The sequence below is a fragment of the Sturnira hondurensis genome, unplaced genomic scaffold (genome assembly GCF_014824575.4).
Source record: "Sturnira hondurensis isolate 20B ecotype Veracruz unplaced genomic scaffold, ASM1482457v3 Scaffold0006496, whole genome shotgun sequence".
Taxonomy (NCBI): domain Eukaryota; kingdom Metazoa; phylum Chordata; class Mammalia; order Chiroptera; family Phyllostomidae; genus Sturnira; species Sturnira hondurensis.
Window position 1 is genome coordinate 19,354,812 of NW_028079127.1, and position 22,847 is coordinate 19,377,658.

The following is a 22,847-nucleotide window of genomic DNA, read 5'->3' on the forward strand; positions in this document are numbered from 1 at the left end:
AGGGAGGGAGGCGCTGGGTGCATCAGGAAGACAATACCAGCCCCTCAATGGCCCCTCTGTGTAATGCTCCCCCTCAGGAGGGAAGGAAGAAACCATCTCCGGTGCCCGCTTCCTGCTGGGCAGGCATCACTGCTCGGGGGTGGGGGCGGGCACCGGCGTCCCGCCCTCCCGTACAGGGTCCTGAGAGGTCCAGGCCTGACCGCTGAAGAAAGGCAAGGATGGGATCCTGTTCTCCTTGACTGTCGGCTCTCAGCCCCCGAGGCAGGGGCAGCAGGAAAGGCCCGGGGAACTGGGGCGGAGACAGGGGCTGGGGAACGTGGATCTCTTTCTGATGGGGCGGTTGCAGCCTCTCATCTCCTGCCAGCGGGGGGCGGGGCGGGCTTCTGGGGGACTGGCAGGTGTGCGGAGGCGGGGTCCCGGGTCCCCAGCCCCACCCTCTCTTCCCCCGCCCTGCCCTTCCCGCCTCCGCGGCGCCGACCCCGACCCAGGCCTCTTTGTCACACGGCGGGCGCTGAGCCCCCGCGGCCCCACAAAGCTCCCTTTGTGCCCTGCGGCCCGCGCAGGACCCAATGACGTCAGCCTTCGCCGCCAGCCCGGCGCTGCGAGCATGGGCTGCGACGCCCTCTGGTGGCCGAAGGCGGAGGCGTGCGCCTCTGACCCCGCCCAGTAGGGGCAGCCTTCTCGGAGCCCGGCTGGCCGCCCGCGGTCCCAGTCCGTGGGAGAAAGTCGGTAGTTTGGCCCATCCCACAGGCCCCCGGCCATGTCAGCGACTGGTTCCTTCTGCAACAACGCGTGTGCACTTCCCACAGCCTTCCGGAAGCGTCCGAATTCTTCGAGCCCTAGTCCAAATGTAGCTGAAGCCCTGCAGCCGCCCAAGCGGCCTCAGTGGCGCCAAGCTCCCTGTCTTTCCCTTACATCAGGTTCGGAGGGGGACCCCTGGGGCAAAGGCCTCTACTATCCCCAACTTTGTTTAGTGCAGCAACACGGGACCAAGGCGCCAAGGGCCTTGGGCAACACGTTAGACTGGGAGACAGGAGGGCGCGCAAGGGTCCGCAGCCCCTGCCCCTGTGAGCACAGCAATGCTGTCTGTGGGCCTGGGTGCTCAGAGCACTGCCTTCCCCACAGGACTCTCGGGGCACCCCTCCTGCTCCCAGTGTGGCCGAGTCCTTAGAACAGCTCCTTAAGAAATCTGGCCCCTGCTGCTCCATCCAGTAAGGCCTGAAGGCAGCCCCAATCTCAGCAATGCAGACAGAGGTGCTGGGAGGAGAGAGCAGACATACAGGCCCAAGCAGGAAAGACATTCAGGTCCCTGGCGNCCCTGTGAGCACAGCAATGCTGTCTGTGGGCCTGGATGCTCAGAGCACTGCCTTCCCCACAGGACTCTCGGGGCACCCCTCCTGCTCCCAGTGTGGCCGAGTCCTTAGAACAGCTCCTTAAGAAATCTGGCCCCTGCTGCTCCATCCAGTAAGGCCTGAAGGCAGCCCCAATCTCAGCAATGCAGACAGAGGTGCTGGGAGGAGAGAGCAGACATACAGGCCCAAGCAGGAAAGACATTCAGGTCCCTGGCGGAAACCTGAAGCTGGAAGAATAGGCCTGAGTGCGACGGAGAGGCGAGCCCCTGGGGTGCTGTCCCAGTGAGGGCTCAGCACCACACCCCCATCCCCACAGCACATCTGTGGGGGGCTATGCCCCCTTCTCCCCAGAGAAAGCCAAGCAGTTCTTGGTATTTTTCTTTCTACATTTTATTATTTCAAACCAGGTGAACAATTCCATAAAACGTGAAAAAAGCAAGGAAGTGTTCAACGCCCGACCTGGGGGGAGGGCATGAGGGACATGGCCCCTCAGCAGGCAGCGGCGGTTCCTAGGTTAGCGCTAAGGAGCTACGTGGAGGTTAATGGAGCGGGGCCCAGGGCTGCTGGGGCGGCCTTCCGAGACGCTGGCAGTTGTCCGGAACAGCCCCCAGGCCACGCGGCGTGGAGGGCAGGGTGGGGGCGTGGCCCGCGCGGGACGCCAGCAGGAGTGGGCAGGTGTAAACACGCAGACACAAGGCACGGAATCGCTGGAATGGGGCTGGGTGGGAGCTGGTCAGGGTCGGACAGTTTTAAATAGTTTTTCTCTAAAAAGTGTTCTAGGTTTGCAGGTTTTTTTCCTTTACTGTTTTTTTTTTTTTAAAAAAGCTACGAGAACGAGCAGGCAAACTGTGGTCTCCAGGAGCGGTGGCGTCACACGCTTCTTGTGCTTTTCCTTTGGGGCCTCCGAGCGACTGCGGGGGTGGGGGTGGGGGTGGGGTGGGGGTGGGGGTGGGGGGAGGCTCCCTGTAAACATTTTGGACTCGGGCTGGGTCAGGGGCTGGTGTTGGGCGAAGCCAGGGGTCCCAGGCTGGAGAAGTGGGTGCCCCTCCAGACACAGGTCTTGGGAGACTCAGCATGTGCTCCCCTCCCCTGTCCCAGAACAAGACAAGGGTTAAAACCAGAACAGATGCCGGGGAAGGGGGTACCGAGGCCACTCCCAGCACCTGGGACAAGAGTGGGCTTTGAACAGGGAGGCCTGTGGCAACCCCTCCCCCAAGTCTCTGGAACTGAGGGAGGGGAACTGGGGAGCCAAGAACGGAGAAAGAGGAGAAAAGCGGCTGGGGAGGGACAGGTGGAGAGCGTGGTCCTCTTGTCCCCATCTTCCTCAGGGCTGGGGGGAGCAGAGTCGGTGGTGGCCCTGGAGGTGGGGGATAGTCATGGATTGGGAGGCAGCCATTGTGTGACTCTCCCGCCTCCCTAGACAATGACCCTGTCCTTTTCTGCCCCCTCTTGTTACCAGGGACACAGTGGCCACCCAAGAGCTGGTGTCAGTTGCTGGATTACGTGGCAGTGGGGGCCTGAGTAGTGGCACAGTCCTCCCCCTCCCCAGGACCCTCAGCAGGGAGGAGCACAGAGCTGTTCACACTGACAGGTGGTCAGGCCCCCGTCGCCCAGCCTCCTTCAGGCTAGGCCAATGGGCTGTGGGTGAGGAGGTGAGTTTTTTCCAAGGAAGGTCGGACAGCCTTTTAGTTCCGTTCTGGTGCATAGCCAGGTGCTTCTGCCACGGGGACCGCTAGGCAGAACAGAGCCCAGCCCTGCCTGTGCCAGCTCCTCAGTGCCCCTCCACTCGGTGGCCCCCCTGACTCACCAGCCCATGTGACCTTTGTCCTCTGCCCTCATACAGGTACTCAGGGTCCCCACTGTGTCCCTCCCCAGCTCCCTGCCTGGCCCCCTTCTGGCTCACCATCCTGCCAGGTCAGCAGGCCCTCAGAAGAGGCCGCAGTCCTTCAGGTTGTTCTTGATGATGACGTCAGTGACAGCGTCGAACACAAACTGCACGTTCTTGGTGTCGGTGGCGCACGTGAAGTGTGTGTAGATCTCCTTGGTGTCCTTGCGCTTGTTGAGGTCCTCGAACTTGCTCTGGATGTAGCTGGACGCCTCGTCATACTTGTTGGCGCCTGTGGGACAGAGCATAGGGAATAGCGCTATGTGGGCGGTGGGTGGCCAGCCCAATGGGCACTGATGGGCGTGTGGCGTGTGTGCTGTGTTGTTGTTTAAGACTTTACTTATTTATTTTTAGAGAGAAGGGAAGGGAGGGAGAGAGGGAGAGAAACACCAATGTGCAAGAGACACATCAATCCGTTGCCTCTCACATGCCCCCTACTGGGGACCTGGCCTGAAACCCTGGGATGTGCTCAGACCTGGAATCGAACTGGTGACCTTTCAGTTCTCAGACCGGCACTCAATCCATTGAGCCACACCAGCCAGGGTAGGATGACTGTATTGTGAGTGCACACACACATCCACCCATGTGCACATACATGGGGTCCGCAGCCCAGGGTGGGAAGAAGGGCCTACATGTGCCCAAGAAGCACCGTTGGGACCGGGGCCCCACTTCTGTCCAGCAGGAGGCGCTAACAGGCCACCACCCACCCTCCCCAGAGGCCCAGCCCCCGCACCTGTGTACTCAGGGAAGCAGATGGTCAGGGGGCTCTGTGTGATCTTCTCCTCGAACAGGTCCTTCTTGTTGAGGAAGAGGATGATGGACGTGTCTGTGAACCACTTGTTGTTGCAGATGCTGTCGAACAGCTTCATGCTCTCGTGCATGCGGTTCTGAGGGCAGGACGGAGTGGTCAGTCGGCACCAGCATGGCTGGCACGCCCCGCCCCACCTGTGGCCTCTTAGCCCCTCACCATCTCCTCGTCCTCGGCCAGCACCAGGTCATAGGCGCTCAAGGCCACACAGAAGATGATGGCTGTGACGCCCTCAAAGCAGTGGATCCACTTCTTCCGCTCCGACCGCTGTCCGCCCACATCGAACATCCTGTGGACACAAGGCTGCCTTACTCCAGAGAATGGGGTTCTGGGAGAGGGTCCCCAGAACCTGAGGACAGAGGCCTGCTCAGAGTGGGACAGCCTTCATGGAATCCTCCACACTTGTCCCCCATTCTCCTGGCTCTGGGCTAGGGAGGGTCTGGCCCGGCAGGATCGGGGCTGGTCAGCGGGACTGGCCCTGGCCACGCAGACAGGCACAGCAGAGGATGAGAGCCGCCGGCAGGTGCACAGCCTCAGAAGTCTCAGAGTGGGGCGGGGGGTCCTGGACTAGCCCCTGGCTCCCAACACAGCCATGAGCAGGCTTCTGTCACCTCAAAGGCTGGCAGGTCCTGCCTCTGCACCCTGCCACTCACTTGAAGTGCAAGTCCTTGAAGGTGAAGTGCGTCTCCACGATGCCCGTGGTCTTCACGCGGGTCCGCAGCACATCCTGCTGCGTGGGGACGTAGTCGCTCTGTGCGATGCGCTCTAGATCATTCAGGTAGCTGCGGGGGGTGGTGGTGGGGTCAACAGAGGCCAGCATGGGGCCTTCTCCCATGCACCCCTGCGTTATGTTCACTGCTTGAATGAGAATACCCGTCCCACCTGTGGCCCAGGCCCGGGGTGGGGGGGCAGTGAAATTTGGGGGCCGGCCAGCCAGCCCAGCCCCAGTCTGGTCTGGGTCAGGTCTACCTGGGACAGGATCCAGCGTAGTGGAGGTGCGGGTGAGGTGGTGGGAGGGGGCAGATGAGTTCTTCAGTGAGGGATCTGGGATGCTAATCGGTGCAATTATGGCATCAGCCACAGGGCAGCCTGGCATGTCCCTTGATGCGGGGCTGAGCAGGTTAGGGCCTGCCAGACCCAGTGGGCTCTTTGCCCAGCATCCAATAAAATTTGGGCTCCTCAGGGGAGGATGCCTGCTTGGCAGAGGTCCCAGGGGCTCCACATTACCAGCTCCCTTAATGAATACTGACCCTCCCCAGCTGGGCCCCAGGGCCAGCACTGCAGCCTGCCTCAGTACCCCCCAGTGTGCTCTGGGGGCTGGGCCCGGGCCTCCCAGAGGCTGCCCAGTGCCTGCTGTGCTGACGTCTCACTCTCGGGGCCTGGCAGCTGGGGCTAGGCCTTGGCTGCCACCAGCAGCTTGGCCAGAGGGAAATGACCTCAGAGACACAGACACAGAACAGAAAAACAGGAAGGGCCATGGGGGACCATGACGCTTGTGCTGTGACCTCCATACCAGGCCCCACCCCCTACCGAGAGCCTCCAGCCTGGAGGCCCCTCGGTGGTTCCGAACGGGTCTCTCCCTCCGCGGCACGGAGGCTCGCCGCAGGAGCTGCCCTGTGGCAACCTGGGAGGATGGCTGTGACAGGAGGTGGGGTCCACCCGTCCCCTGTGGTGTCCCAATCCACTCCCACCCTGGGTGATCCTGTCAAGGCAGAAACCTGTCTAGGAGAACAGGGCCCGAGGTCTCTGCCGAACCCCCCCCACCCCCGAAGGGCGCTGGGCACACAGCGGGTGCCTGACGTGGAGTGAGGAGCGGAATGAGGGAGGAGCAGCACGTGGCCTGGAAGGTGGCTCTGTGCTCACCCTCCCTGAGTAGCCCTGGCCCTGAGGTGGCAATGGTGGACAGGGCTCACCTCCCTGCCTCTTGGACCCACAAACTCTGCTGATGCTGGGCCTCTGTCAGGGGCAGCGCCGAGGCCTGTGCTTGGCTGACTGCGCAGCTCCTGAGAGGGGAGTGTGCTCACAAGGGGGTCCAGACCTGGTCCTGTCCTCATCCTCCTTCAGTCCTGAGGGGCGAGGCTGGGGGAGGCCATCTGTGTAACTGGGCGGGGCTCAGGCATTACCGCCAGGACACCGTCTCCCACCCACCTTCCTGAGGTCCTGTCCCTTCCCGGACGGCTCAGGGTTTGGTGGGCAGATAAAGGGACTGGCTTGAGCAGGGGCAAGAGAGGGGAGGTGGGAGTACAAGGTCGGCAGCCTATCTGGGTGGCACCATCTAGAACCTGTGGATGTCCCCCAAAGCCCTGTAGCCATCAGCGCTGGCCACCAGCCTGTCCTATTCCCTTAGGGGACTCAGCACCCTGCACCAGGCTTGACGTAAGGTGGGTACTTCAGGGAAGCAGGTCAGGGCATCGTCCTGTGGGCTGGGCCTCTGGGACTCCTGGGACCCCCTGTGATTCCCCACCTGAGTCCTAGGCTCAGCTAGGAGCCAGCAGGAGGAGTCAGAGCTGAAGTCCTGGGCTGCAACCTACACACACCTGTCACCTCCCAGGCCATCCCCTCCCCCTGGTGTCTCCCTCCCTAGACAGGGTGAACTTCCTCTGTGACCTCATGCCCTGCCAGCGCTCTCCCACCCCAGGCGCTGGCCCACACTGTGCCCCTGCCGAAGGCCTTTCCCATCCCTCCCCACTAAGCCAAGTTCAGAGCTCCAATGGGACAGCGCCTCGCTGGACCTACCCCAACACCTACCAGAACACTGACACCAGAAGTTGTCACTGCCTGGGGACCTGTCTGCTCCACTCACCGTGTCCCTGAAGCCTCGCAGAGGGACTGCCACAGAGCAGGTGGCAGCCAGTGTTTCTTCAGAATGGTCGTGTGTGAGGGCAGATTAGACACGACTGGCTAGGAGGGGATGGATTCTGCAAGCCACCCTGCCTGGCCTTCCTCCTAGCTTTTTTTGTTTTTCAACTGACTTTTTAAAAAGATTTCATTTACTTATTTTCAGAGAGAGGGGAAGGGAAGGAGAAAGAGAGAAAGAGAAACAATCAACATGTGGTTGCCTCTTGTGCGCCCCCCACTGGGGACCTGGCCCGCAGCCCAGGCATGTGCCCTGACTGGGAATTGATCCAGTGACCCTTTGGTTCGCAGGCTGGGGCTCAATCCACTGAGCCACATCAGCCAGGGTTTAATTGATTTTTTAGAGAGAGAGAAGAAAGAAACATCAATTTGCTGCTCCACTTATTGAGGCATTCATTGGTTGGTTCTTACATGGGCCCTGACCAGGAGTCGAAGCCTCCTCCTGGGTGTATTGGGATGACGCTCTAGCCACCTGAGCACCTGGCCTTTAGGGATCGTGCCTTCCAACCCAAACCCTGAGCCACCAGGGCCTTGGCTGACAGTCTCCAGCTTCAGAGACTAGTGGCACGCTTCCGAGGGTGCTGCCGGCCCTCAGTCCCGACCACGGCCACCCCGCCCAGCCCCGGGCACTCACTAGGCAGCAGAGTCGTTGAGCTGGTACTCCCGAGAGCGGCTGAAGCAGGCCTGCACACCGTGGTCAGCCCAGAGCCTCCGGATGATGCTGGACAGGTCCTCAGGGAGCACGCCCTGCTCCTCGGCTGTGCTGGCCAGTGCGAACAGCTGCTTGGCGTCGTCCTGGGCACAGCAGCGGGCGGTCAGCCCGTCGCAGGATCGCACCCCGCCCCACCCATTGAGGGCATGGAGGCCTCCAGAATGGGCCCTAGGCTGGGGAGTTCTCAGGTCTCCCAGGACAGGGCTTGCCCTGAGGCCTTTTAGGAGGCAGGCAGCTGTACGGGGGAGTCCACATACCTGGCGGGACTGATCAGCAAAGTCAATCTGCAGATTGCTCATGGCTTTGACAATGGCCATGATGGACTGGATGGTGTTGCTGTAGACTACCGCTCGGTACTGCCGGCATTCCTCCTCAGAGTAGCCGTCCTCGTGGATGATCCTGGCAGCCGGGGGTCAGGGGTCAGTGTGCACAGGCCACAGGGGCCACACGTGGCCGCCTGGGGCTGTTGGACCCTGCAGGGACCTACTTCAGAGAGGATAGAACCGCCCCCAACCCACTGGGACCTGAGGATGGCTGGCTGTGTCTAGGAAGGTCCTGGCCTGGCTGCGAGGAAGAGGAGAAAGGCAAGCGTGGCGGCTGCCTCTGCACCCAGCACTTACTTCATCTGCTTGACAATGGTGCTCTTTCCCGACTCACCCGCACCTGGAACGAAGGGCACAGGTGGTCAGGGAGCCGGCCGGGGGGCTGCCAGGGGAGGCCACGAGCGGCCCAGCTACCCCACACTCCTGGAGGCAGAACCCACCCCATCCGACCCAGAGCATCACTAGATGGCGTGTGCGGTTGGGCCTGGCAGGCAGCAGAGCCGCCAGGGCTGTGGCCGGCAGGGCCACCGTGGTCACCGTGGTCAAGGCAACTTAGACACCCTGACTCTCCCCAGACCTTCGCCTCTTTCAAGTTCCACAGTCCACCATGGCCCCCACCACCTGCCTGAGTCCAGGGGCTCTGGATGGAGTCTGGGGCCAACCCTGCAGAAGTCACCCCGTCCTCACACACGCAGGCTCTGCGGCTGGTGCTCATCAACACGGAGCCCAGGCAGAGCTGGCGTGAAGGCACCCTGCACTCGTCAGAGGGCACTGGCCCTCTTCCCACTCAGCCGGAGCTGCCAAGGTCCCTGGGATGGGCAGGGCATCATCATACTCTGGTCTCCCAGACATGGCCCAAGGCCAAGGCCTTGGTCTGCTGGGCCCAGATCTGCCCTGAGCAGAGGGGGACCAGGCCCTGGGAGACAGGCGTGTGACATACACACACACATTCACACACGCTCACACAAGGGGCTTCACTGGCCTGGCAGAGCCGGCCTGGCAGAGCCAGCCTGTACTTCCCCTTGGCCAAAGCCTCCTGTGAGGGTCACAGCAGACGCACAGACATGAGACACTGCTCCTGTCCCGCTTTACAGAGGAGAGGACAGGGCGATTCAGAGAAGTCAAGTTGGGCCCCAGACCGTGCAGCCGGAATTCAGAAGGACAGGGGAGTGTGTGGGGCCAGGATGCCTGGCCTGCCCGGCCCTTCTCAAATTATGGCTCAGCCCCCGTGGGAGGCTGTGAAAAAACAGCCAGTTCCCAGCTCCGCTCCTGCACACAGAGCCAGACTGGAGGGCGCCACTCAGGGAAGCTGCATTTGCCAGGGGGTCTGTGCAGAGAAGCCCGAGGGACAGAAGGGGCAGGGGCAGGACCCGCCTCTCCAGCCACTACTCCTGAGCTCCAGGCGGAAGGCACCCCGACGGGGCCCCTCTTGCCCTGAGCCTTTGCCCACCATTCCCACTGCACCAACCCCATCACTGCCAGTTGCAGCTGCACGTGCCAGGCCTGCCTCTTGCCACCTGCAGGCCTTTCTGCCCATGTTGCCAGGCACAGCTGATCCAGTGTGTGTCCCAACCCTCCTGATCACTGTGGCAGGTGGGCCGCTCTGCGCAGCTCAGCAGGGTTGGCAGGCAGGCTGAACTCGGGGACTGAACCCCTCGGGGTAAAGAGGCCTCAGAGGACAGTGTGGCCCATATACAAACTAACCCAAGAGTACAAATGGCACAACAAGAACAACAATGGCAAAAGCTGGAGTGGCGCCCGCTAGTAACCAAATCCCACAGCCGCCCTGCAGGGCAGTTCAGCTCTCCCCCCCTCACAAGGGAGGGAACCAGGAGGCGGTGGCCACAGGTTGCAGTCCCCTGTGTGGCCCACCTCACCCACCGGGCAGTGCCTCTAAGCCACCCCAAGAGCCCTGGGCTGCAGCCAGACCCTGGGCTCGCTCCGTGCCGCTGGGTCTGCAGCACCCTCCACCCCTCCACGCAGCAGCAAACCCCACCTAGACCCCGACCCACCCACACCTGCTCTACCTTGTGCCCCAGATCCGCATGTTACCAGGAAAGGCTGAGGTGCAGCTGTGCCCTCACAGGGGTGGCCCTGGGTTTATTCACAGCCCAGTGGTCTCCCGGAGGAGGGTCTGGGCTCTCCTCACAGGTGCCACCAGCTGCCTGGAATCATGGGCTTCTGACTGTCCTGAGCCTGCTTCCCAGGAGCGATGAGCAACAGGAGCGGCAGATATGCAGGGAGGCAGCAAGCCCCTCTATTGGTCCAGCTGGGGCACCTGGGGTATGCTGCTGGGTATGGGCGGGGCTCAGGTGACAGCCCCCCACCCCCACAGCGCACAGCCCAGAAGCAGCCAGGACCTGGCACACTCGCACCCCACCTGCTGAGCAGGGATGTGGGGAGAGGGCCTAGTGGGGCAGCGGGGGCCAAGAGTGTGCAGGAATGGGCCAGACTCCTGCCAACCCCGCTGGGCGAACCCACAGAGTGACAGCTCTCCAGGGCACCGGGGACCAGAGGTCCGGGTGAGGGTTGTCCTTGTGTAACTTTGGGACTCTTGTCCCCCGGAGGCACCAGATTCCCTGCCTGGCCCGTGGACCACTTTCTGGGTAAGTGGTAGGGGCCAGGTGGTGGCCCTGCCCAGCGACGGGGAACAAACACAGCACAAACTCACTTTGCATCTCTTTGATTTTCCTTGCTGGGTGGCCAACGCAGGTGGGCAGGGGCCAGGGTGCCTGCTCCCCACCCCACCCCACCCCAGCCCGCCGACCACCAGCTTTCCCTGCGAGTCTCAGTCTCCCTTGGTCTCACACTCTAAGAATTAGGAAGCCATTCTCCTCCCCGAGCAGGGGTCACTGTAAAACACCCCCATTTGACAGGTGGACAAACCAAAGTCACAGAGCCTTGTCCCTGGACTCAGGCAGGCCAAAATGGTAGGACAAGGGCATGGTGCTGGCAGCCAGGCAGACAGCAGGGACACGAGGGGGGCAGAGCACCGGCTCAGAATCAGGAGCACGGCCCAGGAGCAGCTGGGGCAGATGGGGGGGGGGCCAGAGGCCAGGTGCGTGGGACCACGTCCTGACCCCTGGTGGAACAGGTTGGACCAGGGCCCTGGTTCTTGGGCAGCCCACCAGTCACACTGGTCACTTCCTCAGCAGGCCCCCCTTTTCCATCATATAAGCTGGAATTGGGCTCAAAGGTTGTTCGCACCTTGCTGATCCTGGGCACTCAGTGCCCCCTGCAGTCTGTACCTTTCCCTGGGAGGAGGGGGCTTTACTCGCTGGCTCCAGATTGCTGCGAAGGTGCAGGGCAGGGGACCTCAGCAGAAGGTGGAGGTGTCTCCTGCCATAGAGGGCCCCACCAGGCACTCCATGCTCAACTGTGTGAGACCAGAGGAGCCCACAGAGACTCTGGGGTGGCCGGCAGCGTTCCCACTGGGCCGCACCTCTTCTCACCAAGGGAGAAAGCTCTGCAGCCCCTACCCCAGGGCGCAGCTGCCGGGCCCCCAGCAGGGGGACAGTAATTGCCCTGATGTGTTGGGTGGCAGCGGCTGTGTAAGAACATCTGTTTCCACTCTGGGAGTGCTGAGCCCCAGCGGAGGAGGGAACAGATGGGGGAAGGGGGACAGTACCAGGCCACCTGTCTGAAGAAGGCCTGTGGGGCCTCTGCAACACGGCCACCGGTCCAGCTGCTCGATCCAGCATTCAAGTCACTGCTGCCTATCCATCCTGGGCCCTTTACCTCCCACTCAGACAAGGCTTTGCCCCGATGGGAAGCCGTGACATGCCATTGTCCCCTCTGCAGAGACTGCCAAGCCTAGAAGGGCCGGCCAGCCCACCTCTGGCTTTCAGGGCTTCTCCCAGAGGGAGGTCCAAGCCTGCCACAGCCCTGGCACCCAGGCTGACTTCCCCACACCCAGCCCCTTCCTATCAGTCCTGGCACCTCATCTGTGAAACAGGACACCACCATTACCTCCTCCTAGGAGAGGGGCGAGGATGAAAGAGGAGGCTGTTCTCACAGAGCCTGGCGCATGGGGAGCAGTCAGATAAAAGTTATTAGCGTGACTCCCTACCCTCTGGAAGATGCAGATTTCTCCAAAGCACTTGAAATGAACGCTGCAGCCCAGGGCTGTCCAACCGTACAGGTCACCACAACCACAACCTGCAGAGCGGCCTGCTAGGGCGTCGTGTTTGGAGGAGTGTCTCAGGCTTTCAGACAAAGCACAGGGAGGGCGATGACCAGCCACTAAGGGGCTGACTCAGCAGCCGTGCTTCCGGGGACTTGTGTGACCTGGGATGGGAGCGAGTGAGGGCCACGCACTCCTCTGCCAGCTTTTTGCTCTGGGTTGCCGGCTTCCCTTCCATAAGACCCGGCCTCCTTCGTGCCTAGAAGGCTCACCGCGAGCACTGCTCACCAGCTCCCTGCACTCCGAAGGCTGCACAGGCTGGGGCAAGGCTCTCTGCAGAGGCCCGGGTGCCAGTGGGCCCCCCTGGAACTCGAGGGGACAGGGAGCCCCGCCAGCTGACGTGGCAGGCCCTGGATAGAGGCTCTCAGAAGCTGCAGTGGCTGTGACCACAGGGTAGACGCGGGCAGCGGCCCAGCTCAAACCCACAGTGCCAGGCCCGCCCCCCCACTGCCACAATGCCTCAGCCTACCCCAGTGGGGCACGGGAGAAGGTGGGGGTGACCCTGACAAGCCCACCCAAAGGCACCCTAGCACCACCTCCCACTCCCATCCCAGGAAGGTGCCACGTCTCCAGCACCGTCCAAGGTTCGGCCCCCAGAGATCCTGCCCCTCCCAGGCAGCCTCGGGGTTGTGGACCTGCCACCACCAGGGGGAGCCTGGCAGCCAGAGACCCAGTGCAGGCGGTGGGGGCTGGGCAGCGCTTGGAGCATCTGTTTCTGAAAAGCAGCCTCAGCCAGGGGCCTCTGGGGGAGGGGCCTGGGCCCTCCCCCATCACCCACTCCTGAGCCTGGGAAGCCCTCTGCCTCCGAGCCACCGCAGAGGGGAACAATGGGAACGGACAGGAGGGGGAGGGCCAGCCAGACAAAGGCCCCCCAAGGCCCGCCCAGCAGCGCTTCCTCCCCCAGGTGCTACTTCTTTTTGGCCCCTTGCTCCCTCTGAGGAGGCTCAGCACAGGGCTGGCACTGTGGGAGCCTTGGGTGGGCACTGTGACACCCCGCCCATGGGGGGCCTTGCCTTCCCTAGGGGCCCTAACAAACCCAGATCTCCCACCCAGCCCCCTAACCCCCACCCCGTCCCTAACACTTGGGCGGCCTCCAGCGGCTTCCAGGGGTTCCAGATGTCCATCAGGGACGCTCCACCAACGGGGCCCGCTGTCCTCTGCCAAATCAGAGCTCTCTGCGCAGGAGAAACAGGCCTCGGGCTGGCCAGACAGCGACAGAGAGAGGGATTTCCAGGGCAGGGGGGATGGTCTCCCTCAGTGGGGGGACCATGGTGCAGAGGGAGCCAAGGCACTGGGCGAGAAGGCCAGCTGGGAGGCCCTGAGATCCGTTTACTGTTAGCCCTTAAGGGAACTGGTCTCAGCCTCTACAGGAGCCTGGACAGGCCGAGGAGGACGCAGGTCGCAGGAGGAGCCAGGCCAGAGGCACAGCTGCCCCCACCCCATGCTGCTCATGTGCGGAACTGAGCTGCTATTTTCCAAGAACCTAACCCCAGCCCCACTCTCCGGACTCTGTGAGATGCCCCGGGCCTGGGCCTCAGTGTCCCCACCTAGAAAACACCCTCCTCAAGGAAGAGTGCCAAGCCCCAGGCCTGCTCTGGACCCTCCCAGGCACCCCCACACTCACCCCAGACTGCCCCCCGGGTCTAGCCCCAGCCAGCAGGGTGTCTGTGTGCCCACAAGCCATGGCACCATGCTGAGAATGTGGGCCCGTGGGTCCCAGCACTGGGCACAGAGAGGAAAGAGGACAATCGGAGGTCACACTGAGAGTGGGATCCTCTAGGACCTGAGGCCTCGAGTGGTCAAGAGGACACGTGCTCTCTGCTTCATGTGGCCTCATAGCCCAGAGAGGCCTGGACACACAGGGCAGTGCCCCTGGAAACCTGCCTGCGGAGGGGAAGGCCACCAAGCTCAGACACAGAGGCCAAGGGGCACGATTTGCTGCCACGAAGCCCCGCACAGCGGCCCACCACAGCCTGTGCTCACAGGGAGCCCTCCGAGGGAACACACTCTCCTTCTCCTCTGGACAACTCCATCATCTGCCCAAGTGAGGGGTCCACCCAGGACTTCGACAGCCTCGAGCTGGGCACAAGCTCCCTAAGCATTGCAGGGGCGGGAAGAACAAGCACAATGAAAGGGTACAGTGACACCCTCAGCTGCCTGACTGTGCCCCGATCACTGCCGAGGGGATGTGGGCTGGGAGGGAAGGCAGGGCGAGGTCACCCTTGGCCACCCGCAGATTTCTGGCTTTGAGCAGAAAACGATTCGTGCGCAGTCTCGGGGCCCACCCTCCAGGACAGACTGTCCCCTTTCAACCTCCTAAAAGAGGAACGGGGCCCCCGAGACAGGTCCCCAGGCACACGCAGAACACATGCACGCTCGAGCGCCTGTCTGCCGTCCTGACTCATCAGTTCTTGCCAGCTGGGCACAGACTCCTGAGAGGGAACCTGCCATGTCCCCCAGGCTCAGTTTCCCCACCAGTGAAATGAGTGTGACATCAGCCCCAGGCTCCCGGGGTTAAGTAGGACATGACCCGGGACTGTGTGGCCCCACGCAACAGTTAAGGCACAATCAGAGGCAGCTGCTGGTATCCCCACAGACCAAGTGAGGGCACCCCAAGCCGTGGGTAGTAGCAGGGGGCACTCCTCTGTCTGGACCAAGGGGCCCTCTGTCCACGGCCAGGCAGGGGAAACCCAGAGTGAGCTAATCCTGGGGGCTGCTGTTCCATTTCCGGGCATTCATCTCGTCCTGTGGCTGGCCTTCCGGCTGTGGAGGGCAATGGCCGCTCGGGAACGCAGGAGCAGCCCTTTGCTTTCCTGCAAGCTCTCCAGCCAGTGTCCCTCTCCCAGCCACCACTTCCTGTGGTCAAAGGAGGGGCCTGGAATCCTTCTTGAAGGCGCCACCTTCCCTGGGATGCTAGGCCCAGTGCTTGCTGGGGCAGGACGAGGGACGGAGCCTCCCGGACTGACTCCCACCCAGTGCACACCAGGAGGGCAGCCCAGGCGGGTGCACAGGTGAGCCTGGGCAGCTAGGGCTCACCTGCTAGATCCCCAAGTTGATGGGGCTCACCCTCCTGCTCCCAGCACAGAGCAGGAGCAGGCCTCTAGCCTCTTCCTCTTTTGGGCTCCTCCTCCTCCAGCTGCTTCCTCCTTTCCCTCTGGTGTGGACACCACTTCCCTGAGAGGCCCAGCCCTGCCAAGCAGACTCCAGTGCCCCTCCTCCTGCCTGGGACACAGGTGCTACCATGGACACCCTGGAATGCACCAAGCCACAAGGACACCTTCTCAGTGATCACCTTTAGGCTCCAGCTCACATAGGCCTGGCACTCTCTGCCAAGCCTTGGAAATACATGCACAAGTGCCCAGCAAATGTTTGGTTATTCAGCCCTGGCCAGGTGGCTCAGTTGGTCGGGCACTGTCTTGCAAACCAAAAGGTCAAGGGTTCAATTCCCAGCCAGATCACATGCCTAGGTTGCAGGTTTGGTCCTGATATGACGGGCAACAAGATCGATGTGTCTTTCTCACAACAGTGTTTCTCTCCCTCTCCTTTTTCCTCCCTCCTCCCATCTCTAAATAAATAAATACATAAATAAATAAATAATCATCTTTGGTTATTCTGGGGAGATTATTCCTTCTAAACTGTCAATATAGCCACAGCCCCAAGAGGCAGTGCTGGGGGGGAGGGGGAGGGCGGGTTGGGGTTTAGTAGGGACAAGAGCTCCAGGCTGGTAGAGCAGGCCAAAGGAGGCCCCACCTGTCCTTAGGCTGAGGGAGGGGACGCCTCCAAGACTCAGGTACCACACCACCATCGAAGGCCTAGTCCACAGGGCACGGTGTAGGGCATTCTCAGGAGGGGTGCCCGATGACCCCTTCCCTCTCACTGAACCCCAAGGCTGGGACTCCTGCCCTGCCCCCGCAGTCCTGCCTCCCCCACAGCACCAGGCTCTGGGTCAGGCTGTCTCGCCCTCTGCCAGGGGCTGTGGTGGGACACGGTCTTGGTCCCTCAGTGGGACCTAAGAGCTTGGTCCCTAAGAGCTTATGTGGACAAAGCTTCCTCCATCCTGTTCCTGCCAAAAGAATGGGTGGCTAAGACAAAGGCCGAGAGAGACTGAGACAGAGACGAGCTCAAGGGCAGGGCATACAGGACCAGCGTGCTCCAGCCACCCCGAGGGCCAGCCCCTGCAGTGCTGGCAGCCGAGGGACCGCTGGGATGGACCTAACAGGCTGCCCAGGACCAGGGGACCCCTGACCGTGCCAGCTCCCATCTGGCAGCCCAGGCCCTGACTCAGGCACAATGGGTGGCTCGGGGCTGCCTGGGCCTGGCATGGAGGCCTGTGCTTCCCAGCTGCCCTGACTTCCACCCCTGACCACAACGGCCTCATTCTCTCTGTCCTCACCACTGCGAGGCCCTCTGCCTGGGGTTCTCCCTCCACCCCCCAGCTGAGCTCCCGCGTCACTTCCTTTGCAGAGTCGCCTGGTTTCACCCAGTCTCCTGGCTTGGGGGCACCCCTAGAAGAACTCTCAGGCTGCCCCCACCAACACGGGTTGGGCAGGCTGCAGGCAGAGGAGTGCAGACGAGGCTCAGACCCTCGCTCCCTCAGCCCGCTCTCAAAGACAAAGCCTTACCCAGACTGGGGGAGGGGTGGGAAGAAGAGGCTCGGAGGCCCAAGCTGCCCCGCCCCCATTCAAATGCTAATGAGCTCCAGCCAGGACGGAGAGGCGGGGAGCCTGGAGGTAGGCCCGGTCCCCAGACTCTGAGGAAGATGGCTCAGCCCCCAGGGTTTGGGCTTAAGGTCCCCAGGACAGTCTGTCACTCTAGGTGATGCCAGTTGCTGTCAGCAGCTGCTTGAGGTCAGGGAGGGGGTTCCCCGGGGAACTTCATACAGGGGGCCAAGCAGCCTCTAGGCCAGAGAGACCCCTCCCTACTAACCTCAGGGATCTGCAGGAATCGTCAGAAGGCCTGCCCCACCCCACCCCGCCCAGTTTCACACCTGCAGACTTCGGAGCACTGCCCCCACCACAGCTGCGGCTGCAGGCAGGCACCTCGCGCCCACGTTACGGATGAGGAGCCTACCAGGACTTCACCTGTGGCTGGCTTTCTCATCCAATGCACTAGGTGGGGCTGGGACTAGAACCCAGATCTGATGACCCCAGGAGCTGGTCCAGGGAGGGTGAGCCCTCCTACCTCTGGCCAGGAAACACCCACCCAAGGGCTTGGGAACCTAAGCTAGGTCTTCCTCCCTCAGTCTCTGTCCTCACCACTGTGTGGCCCTTGCTGAGTTGGTCCCTTTGCCTCCAATGTCTGGCCCTAGCAAATGCTGCTCATTTTTCAAGACCACCCAGAGGACTCCTCCTCCAGGAAGCACCCCTACTTTCAAGGCACTGTTAGACTCTACCCACTACCCAGCCAGCCAGGCCCCAGGCAGTAGCCCCAGAATGACTGGTCCCTGTTCCTGACCAGCTCAATAGCTTGTTCTTTTCACACACACTCAACAGGCACCTAGAGTCGCCAGGCCCTTTGCAGAGACACAGACAGGACAAAGGCCACCAAACGCTCTTCCTCTTCCTTGGGTAACCCTAATGGCACTCCTGCAGGGCTATTCTAGTTTGACCCCAGGAGCCAGGCAGGCCTGCAATGGGCCCCATGGAGCCTGAGCTGAAGGGAGAACACAGAGCCGTAGGGACAGCTGGAGTCCCTAGTGCGTGCTGTGCCCTGTGACAAGCTGCAGATTGGTCAGCAAGAGTTTGGTGTTGGGGGGTAAGGGCTGCTGTCTCTGAGCTGCTGGCACGGCCTGCAGTGAGACCAGGAGGAAAGAGCCTAAGTCTCATCATCGCCCCCATTCCCAGTCATGGGCCCTACTCTGAGCCCTTCCCATCTGCCCACGACATGCCAGGCTCATCTTACTCCTCCAGCTACCCATCCTGAAGGCCAAGTTCAGACCAGTAGCTCTCCCTCCACTGAACAGACAAGAAGCGCCCAATAGGTGCCAGGCTCCGTGCTCAGCACAGTAGGCTCAGCCCTGCCCATGAAGTCTCAAGGGCGGGCAGCTGTGACCCAGACAAACAGCACGTTCTGAAGGGGGTGGGGGGGAAGCGGGAACAATGGGAGCCAGAGGAGATGCTTCCCCAGGTTCACGGAAGGGCTCTCAAGGATGGTGGTCCCTGAGCAGAGTCTTGAAAAGGAGGCAGGAATGTGGAAAGCACAAGGGAAGAGGTGGATGCAAAGTGCCAGGGGCCAACGACAGGCACTGCCTCTCTCTTCCCCGCAGGCTGCCCACACAAGCCCGTGGGAAATCAAAGACACCCCCAAGCTCTGGCTTCCTTCCCTCTAACGCCCAGCCCAAGGCCCCAAGTTCCACCTGGGGATGATGGGTGGGGGGTGTCCCTGGAGTAGGGCTGGTATCAACAACTCTGCTCCCCCACCCAGCTGCCAGGAACAACCCTCTCACCAGCATGTACCACATCTGCCTCTGTGCAGGTGACAGTGCCAGGACCGTCCTGCTGGCAGCTCTACTCACGACTCCAAGGAGCCAGTATGCGGGTGGGGCAGCAGGCGCGGTTCTGGCTGGGAAGGAGGGCTGGCAATCACCCAGCCTGAGTCCCGTTGCCTGGACAGAGTCCTTCCCGCTATGTGGGACAGGTGCCCAGCACTCAGAAGCTGCCTCGGCTGGGCTCCCATCACCTCCTGTACCTGGGTGGGAAAGGGATGGTGGGCCAGGACACTTCCCCATGCAGACTTGGCAGACTGGGTCCTTATAACTGCAGGCAGAGCTTGGTCTCCCAGCCCGTTGCAGTGTCTCAGGGTCTCAGCACCCACCCCGCACTCCTACAGGAACCTCCGTGATGCCCCTAGCCTCCCCAACCTGGGCCCAGGCACAACTCTGGCCCAAACCTGGGAGCCCATTTCACAGAGAAAGCAAAGCAGGAGGGGCAGGATGCTAAGGTGGACTCCCCAGCCTAGAACATGATGAACAGGACCCTGCACCCCTGGTTAAGCTGATCCAGTGTTGGAGGGGTTGCTAGGCCCAACACCTGAGCTGGGCTCCTAGGAGCAAGACTGGTGGGATGGGGTCAGGTTGGGACACAGAACAGGCCAGGAGCCTGGTGTCCCTGGCCCCATCATAGCCCACATTGGACTGGGATGGGGCTACCTAGAGGCCCCTGGCCGGGCACTGGGAGGCGGCAGTGCTGAAGACACCATCCCAGGCCCAGCAGGCGACAGGCGGGCATTCCGCCGAGGCGACACCCACCCGCTGCCGCACTCGCAGCAGAGACAGGAAGAGGCAAGCGCCCGACGCAAAACAGCCCAGAAGGCTGGGCCACCGCCCCTTCCCGCCCCTTCTCTTCCTCCCGCAGTGGAGAAGCGGATGCCATTTTGAAACCTCCAGGGCTGTGCCCCCAAGGCCAGGCCCCCGGGGACAGTCAACAGATGGGCGGATGACGGAAGACATGCTGTCTCTCAGCCACATGCCCAAAGTGAAAAGCTCCACTTTTCACAACCTGGGGACCCCACAGCAGCTCTGGGGATGAGGGGCCACACCCCCCACACTAGCTAGCCTCCAGTGCTGCTGCAGGGGCCTCCCTCCCCTCAACCCTGACACCTCCCCCAAGTCAGACTGCCACCAGGCACCACACCTGCTCCCAGCGGAAGGCTGGATGGGGACAACTACAGGGACCAGAGTCTTTGCAAAAGTCCACCTCGGATGCCCACCCCCATCTGGCACCCCAACTCCTCAGCCGGCTGGTCCGCTACTCCCTCCCCACAGGGCCTCAAGACCCGACAGGCTCACCCACTCCTAGCCTTTCTGCCCGGAGGGGTGCGGGAGGCCCAGTACCCGTCAGCAGATCTCCTGGGCTGGCCCGCCAGGGCAGCAACATGTCGGCTTTCTTACCACTTCCACTTCCCCCCACCTCTCAAGCAGCCACCATCTTCCCTGGCCTTGAAGGCTTCACAGCCCAAACTCCTCCACACTCCCTCCTACTCCCAGACCTTTCCTTACCAGCCCAGACAAGGTCCAGAAACTGGGGAACAGATAGCCATCGCTACCTCCCTGGGAAGCCATGTCCTGGCCTCCTCCCTCAGCGGGACCAGTGGCGCCTCAGTCCAGCCCCTTGGGGGTCTAGGCCCTCTTCTCCCAGCCTGGCCCACCAAAGCGAGGGAGGTGGGGGACTCTGGGGAAGGCTGGAGTGTGGGAGAGGACTTAAGGGGGTGGGAGTGGCTGGGTTTGAGGAGTGGTGTGTGCAGGCAGGGACCTGGTGGGCCAGAGGCACAGAGTTGGGGTCTCTAAAGGTTTGAGGGTTCCAGTTGCTGAGAGGGCTCGAGGGCAGCCATGGCTTCCCAACTGAGAGGTCCCTTGGGGTCGGGGTGCACAGGTGGACGCAGGGTCCAGTGTGGAGATGGGGCACAGAGGGGGAAGGAGGGAATGGCTGGGGGCCCAGCAGGGGCCCCAGGGATATTCATGCCCAATGGGAATAGGGGAGCAGGTGGGAATAACAGGTGGTACCTGAGGGTGGGGGCTGACTGGGGTTCCAAGGGTTTGGGTAAAATCTAGGGAAGGCCAGAAGGATAAGGCAGGGTTTCTGAGGGCCTGTAAGGTTGGTGAGCAAGGGCGGATGGTCAAGCAGGGTTCTGGGCCCCTTACGCTGAGGGGTTCAGCGTAAGGGTTCTGGGCCCCTTGTGCTAGTTGAGGTCAAGTTAGCTGGCTGACTTTGGGGCTTGGAGTCCGGGGTGCGTTGAGGGCTTGATCTACAGTCTGGGCTACGGATCAGGCCAACCCAGAGTTTTGAACGATTATTTGGGTGTCCTGGCCAGGCCAGGTCTGGGAGTTCAAATCAAATCCAGGTGTGGGGGTCCAGGCCCAGTGTGGGAGTACGAAGCCCGAGCCTGGAAGTCAAAGTCCTTGTTGGGGGTTTGGAGCGGGAATCGGGGGTCCCGGCGCAGGGCGCGGCCTCACCCAACAGCAGCAACTTCACCTCCCGCGCAGCCTTCTCTCCGTCTTCCCGTAGATTCTTGTCGATCATCTTGGAGCGCTCGGCCGCCGCCTTGTCCTCGGCGCTCACGGTGCAGCCCATCCCGCCGTCCGCCGGCCCGGCCGCCGCCCGGCCCCCACACGGCCCCCGGCCCGGCTCGGCCCCGCGCGACCCACTCCACTCCCGCCGCCGGCCACCTCTCGCCGCCGGGCAGCTCTCGGATCGGTAGTTCCGAGCGTCTGCGGGCGGTGCCTCCCAGGACTCCGCGCACTGACGACGGGGCGGGCCAGGGGTGGGGCCGGAGAGAGCCAGGCCCGGGACTGGGCCGGGGCGGGCCCCGAGGCGGGGCCACGAGATATTCTGTGCCGGTGATTGGCCCGAGAGAGAGAGAGGAGCGAAGGAGCAGTTCGGCTCAGCCCAGACTCGGGCCGGGCTGGGGGTGGAGCCAGGCAGAGAGAGAGAGAGAGAGAGAAAGAGAGAAAGATCTGAGAGGGAGAGAGAGAGAGAGAGAGAGCCGTAGAGGTAAAGCCAGCCCAGAGATTGGACTCAGGGCGGGCGGCCGAGCTAGGATTGGGTGCGGAGCGCCTGGGGCTCAGCTGCTGGACGGCGGGGGCGGGAGGATCTTGCCGCCGGAGGGTGAGGATCCGCTGCACCTCGCGGGAACCAGCACTCCGAGCTTCTGCGAGTTGCGTGAGGAGGGTGGAGAAGGCGGGTCCTCTTCACTTGTTAAAGTTAATGAATCCAATAAACTTGTTTCGGGACTCACAGAGCCCGGATCCCCTGGACTGCGGCTTTCTCCGTCCTAAGGAAGATTTGGCCCCTTTTCTTTCTGGGTTGCATTTAAAGATAAAGTCTATTGCCATTTCTACACCTCTGCTGGGGTGCCTTCTCTAGTCTTCGAAGATGTATCCATCCTACTCTGATCTTCCAGGTGCTATCCTCCTGCAGGTAGCCATTCTGGACTCCAGCCTGGAACTCTGCAACCGGAACCCAAAGGAGAAGGAAAGAGAGGGAGGGAGAGACATGCCACCTGACTTCTGGAAACATAGTGGCCATGATCTTATGGTCTTTCCACTAGACCGTGGCTGCAACCCTGTGACTGGGCAGAGGTGGGGTGGAGGCAGCCGTGTTTCTAGTGGGACAGCTGGGGAGACTCCAGCTCAAAGACCAAGAAGGTCCACAAAGCCAGGAGGGGAGCTGGCCACCACCAATGCTTGGTCACCCACAGCCCCCTCTGCAGCACAGACTCCCCCTTCCCACCCAGGCACACATCTTGTTTTGGCTCCCCAGTCCTCAGGCTGTCTGCTCTCCTTGGAGTGTTTGTGTATCTCTATCTGAAGAGCTCCCTTGTTGAGGAGCCATTGGCTTGTAAGTCCTCCAATGGTTCCTTCTAGGCTCCTTGCTTCCTGGAGCCAAAGCTCAAGCAAGCACCGCCAAAAGCATGCAGTAAACACGGTGAAGACACCTGATGTCTGCCCAGGGACACAGCCACGCAGGGTGTGCTTTATTTATGCCTCTGATCCACAGACTGCTATACAGATGGGCACGTACAGCCTGTCCCCACACTGACTACAAACCCAGCTCCAGGGCTTGCTTCTTCCCCCACCAGCTCCTCCCCATGCAGGAGAGCTGATCCTCCTCTGGCCTCCCCATCCTGCTCCTAGCAACAGCCAACAGCTCTTGCAGTTGCCGGGCAACAGGGAGAACCTGTCAGCTCCTTGGAGGCCTGGCTTACCAGAGGTGGGCAGACACAGACCCCCAT

At 61.9% G+C, this 22,847-nt stretch overlaps 1 protein-coding gene across 2 annotated transcripts; it reads right to left on the minus strand.

The window, feature by feature from the left end:
- Window positions 1-1,726: 1,726 nt before the first annotated feature.
- GNAI2 (G protein subunit alpha i2) lies at window positions 1,727-21,366 on the minus strand. Of its 2 annotated transcripts, none has more exons than XM_037049669.1 (9): window positions 21,070-21,366; window positions 8,234-8,276; window positions 7,871-8,012; window positions 7,536-7,696; window positions 4,699-4,827; window positions 4,205-4,334; window positions 3,971-4,124; window positions 3,256-3,469; window positions 1,727-2,709 (listed from the first exon to the last, which is right to left on the minus strand). In XM_037049669.1, exons 1-8 carry the CDS (start codon window positions 21,185-21,187, stop codon window positions 3,279-3,281), a joined length of 1,068 nt encoding a protein of 355 aa, XP_036905564.1. In that variant the 5' UTR covers window positions 21,188-21,366; the 3' UTR covers window positions 1,727-2,709; window positions 3,256-3,278. The 2 variants fall into 2 exon arrangements, with proteins under 2 accessions (XP_036905564.1, XP_036905563.1); XM_037049668.1 differs by having other exon boundaries at window positions 1,727-2,441; window positions 21,070-21,316.
- Window positions 21,367-22,847: the final 1,481 nt, after the last annotated feature.

Bases quoted from the DNA above. Each gene is read 5' to 3' on its own strand.
- GNAI2 (XM_037049669.1), bottom strand. From the start codon at position 21,187: ATGGGCTGCACCGTGAGCGCCGAGGACAAGGCGGCGGCCGAGCGCTCC. The intron at 8,277-21,069 runs GTGAGGCCGCGC...CCTTCGTTCCAG, and splicing joins GGTGAAGTTGCTGCTGTTGG to GTGCGGGTGAGTCGGGAAAG. The intron at 4,828-7,535 runs GTGAGTGCCCGG...CACCCCCCGCAG, and splicing joins CTCAACGACTCTGCTGCCTA to CTACCTGAATGATCTAGAGC.